The sequence below is a fragment of the Pinus tabuliformis genome, chromosome J (assembly GCF_031772625.1).
Source record: "Pinus tabuliformis cultivar Carrire ecotype Pingquan chromosome J, CPIR1, whole genome shotgun sequence".
Taxonomy (NCBI): Eukaryota; Viridiplantae; Streptophyta; class Pinopsida; order Pinales; family Pinaceae; genus Pinus; species Pinus tabuliformis.
In genome coordinates, this window is record NC_142295.1 from 41,776,137 (window position 1) to 41,779,075 (window position 2,939).

At 49.7% G+C, this 2,939-nt stretch overlaps 1 protein-coding gene across 1 annotated transcript; it reads right to left on the minus strand.

Annotated features, from left to right (window-relative positions):
- Positions 1–371: 371 nt before the first annotated feature.
- LOC149225385 (uncharacterized) lies at positions 372–2,234 on the minus strand. Its single transcript, XM_089379920.1, has 2 exons — positions 1,679–2,234; positions 372–1,192 (listed from the first exon to the last, which is right to left on the minus strand). Exons 1-2 carry the CDS (start codon positions 2,232–2,234, stop codon positions 372–374), a joined length of 1,377 nt encoding a protein of 458 aa, XP_089236046.1.
- Between the last annotated feature and the right edge of the window lie 705 nt (positions 2,235–2,939).

Consider the following 2,939-nt stretch of genomic DNA (forward strand, 5'->3'; position numbering starts at 1 on the left):
TGAGAGGCCACATTGATGATTTCAGCCAGATTTGTGCCTGCTGGGCTCTTGTATAATCCTCTGAAGTGTGCAGTACCGAGTTGAGAGAGCTTGTTAAAGGAATCCGCCAGTCCACCTTCAGGAAGGGGGAGGTTCCAAATGGTGTTTGCCACTTTCCTTCCTTTTGCGAAATTGTGGAAGAATCTTGTGTTTTCATCTCCGTCTTTTAGCCAAGTTGCCCTACTACGCAGTCTGAGAGACTCCTCCCTACTTTTGAGTATATTGTTCTTCTGGTTTTCCAATTCCATCAGGCGTGCCTTGTCTTCTTGCGCAATGAAACCCAGATTTCGCTCATCCAGAAGTGCTTTCAAGTCTTCTTCCACTGTAGTGAGCTACTCATCTTCTCTTGTCTTCTTATCTTTGGCCCAGTTGATCACAATATGTTTTAGCTCAGTGAGATTTTTAACGAATCCCCTAGCCATAGAAGATTCTCTGTCAATGGGATGTGCTCTCCAGAAATCTGTGACCAATTTTGAGAAGCTTTGGTCTTGAAGCCATATGTGATTAAACTTAAATGGGGCTTTTGGCTTTAGGTGAGGGCCCAGGATATCCATTAAAATAGGGGAATGGTCAGATATACCACCATTTCCCACCCATTGTTTATAGAAATGTAACTGTTGTATCAGAGGACCTTTCAGCAGGAAACGATCCAGCCTGCGAGCCAGAGCAGCTGTCCCTACCCTTCTGTTTCTCCACGTGGGGAGGGGCTTCTGCATGGGAATGTCAATAAAATCGTGCTGCTCCAAGATGCTCCTCATGAAATCTGTGATGGAATCTACTTGGGCCATTGAACCCCATGACTCCCTGAACCCCAGAGAAAAATTCAAGTCTCCTCCCAAAATGATGCGGTCAAGTGACAGAAGGTTACAGTTGAGGAGTTGTCTCCAAAAACTTTCCCGCTGTTGACAGGGTCCATATATATTGACAATACGAAGGGTAAGGCCAAGGTCTATAGAGAAGATGTCCACTCCCATCAAGCCATGGCCTCCCCAAGAGGAGTCCAATCTGATAGATTTGGGATTATACCCTATCGCCAGCCCCCCCGATCTGCCAATAGCATCAGTAGCTAGGAAATTCCATCTTGCCGACAGGGAGGTGAGGGAGTGAGTAGTGGATTCTGCAGGGCCGAGGGTTTCTTGTAGTAGAATGATATCTGGAGATTCGACCTCAAAAAGTCATTTGAGAGCTAGTTTCTTCGGGGAACTAGCCAGGCCCCGACAGTTAAAAGAGAGGCACTTCATGGGGACCAATCTTAGGGGGTTTTGTTGCTCTAAGGACCCCATCGATGGTGGCTTGGCGCCCAGCAGCCACCTCTGCGCCTGCATGCCTGATGGCTTTGTTGAGATTGGATTTTCGACCCCGAGTAGATAGGAACCCCGGACCTAAAGGGACTATACCCAACCGGAATAGTGTATCAGAGGTCTCCAAATGGGAAGACCGAGGGCGAAGGGAGTATGGATGGGAGGGTGTCGATCTGGATGATGAATGCAAGGCGAAGATGTGAGGGGTAATGAGGGCGGAGCAATAGATGGGATCATAGGGGGCGGAGGGATAGTGCACTGTGCCATGGTACATGCAAATGAATTCACATATACAGATGAGAGATCTAAAGAGATAGAGGGAGGGATAAGTGAGGTACCCGAAGCCTGCGCTGCCGCTGCTGCTGCCCGAGCCCTAGTCAGTGGAGGCGAGGGCGGGGCTGTCTTGAGCTTGTCTGCTTTCTTTGGGGAGCCTTGTGGTATCGCGCTGCTTGGTGGTGGATTGGGGATGTTTTGGGAGACACCTCTGGATGCCGCGGGCGAGATTTTAGGAGATCCCGCCCGAATTTTGTTCAATGGACAGTCCTTGAAGAGGTGACCCACTTGGTGACATCGGTTGTAGTGGAATGGAACGCCTTCATAATCCAAAATCTGTGTTCTGCTGAATTTTCCCCATTTCAGTGTGATTTTTTCTTCCAAGCCATCCCGTGTGTCCAGGTGCACCATAATTCTAGCTAGGGTTCTTTTCTTTGTATCCTTATACGAATGATCATGGTCCAAATACATGCCCAGTGCATTCCCGATTCTGATAAATGCTTCCTCAGTCCAATATTGTAAAGGCAGCCCCGGCAGGCGCACCCACAGTGGACCTGCTCCAATTTGTTCGCGCTCGGGATCGAATAGGGGGCTCCACCATTTCAATAGCACTGGTGCCATTTCTATGTGCCAGTATCATGCCAGTACTGTTTCCGTGAAGCCCTCGTTCGCAAAGTGGAGTGAGAACCATCCCCTTGGAAGTTCTTGTACCTCTGGCAATTCTGCGAAAAGAGCACCCCATATTTATTTAACCCATAGTGTCAATCTTTCCGCCGAAAAGGTACACCCCCGCACATGTCCCACCAAGACCGTCCGAGCCAGTGCCATAGTATCCTCAAAGTCGGTGGGGTCACCGAAGGCTATGGTGATGTCTTTTGCCGTCGCTCTGATGCACTTCGATTTCCGCTTCTTCGTGCAGGGCGCCGTCGGGTGATCTACCAGTGGATTTGAAACCCTAACTGGAGGGGAGGGTTTTGTGCGCTGTACATTGAGGGCCGGAGTACTGAAACAACCGGAAGGCCTAATCCCAGCTTCCTGATGGGGATTTACTGCTATCTCCCGAGTCTCTTCTTGAGCCGATGAAGGATCGAGTCGCGGCGATGGGATCGGGTCGAATGCCAAGGAGTCTGGTGAGAGAGTGGAGAGTAGAAGGGCAGTCCCAGTCGAGAGTGGCAGAGCTTCCAGTCCAATCGAGGAGAAGAGTGAATCAGGCAGGGTGACCACAGGTAAGGTATCCTGTGTGGAGGCCTCTTCTACAGGTGGTGTAAAGAAAACCGGGGACGTCTCATTAGGGTTTCTAAATATTTTATGCCCCTCCAGAGGATC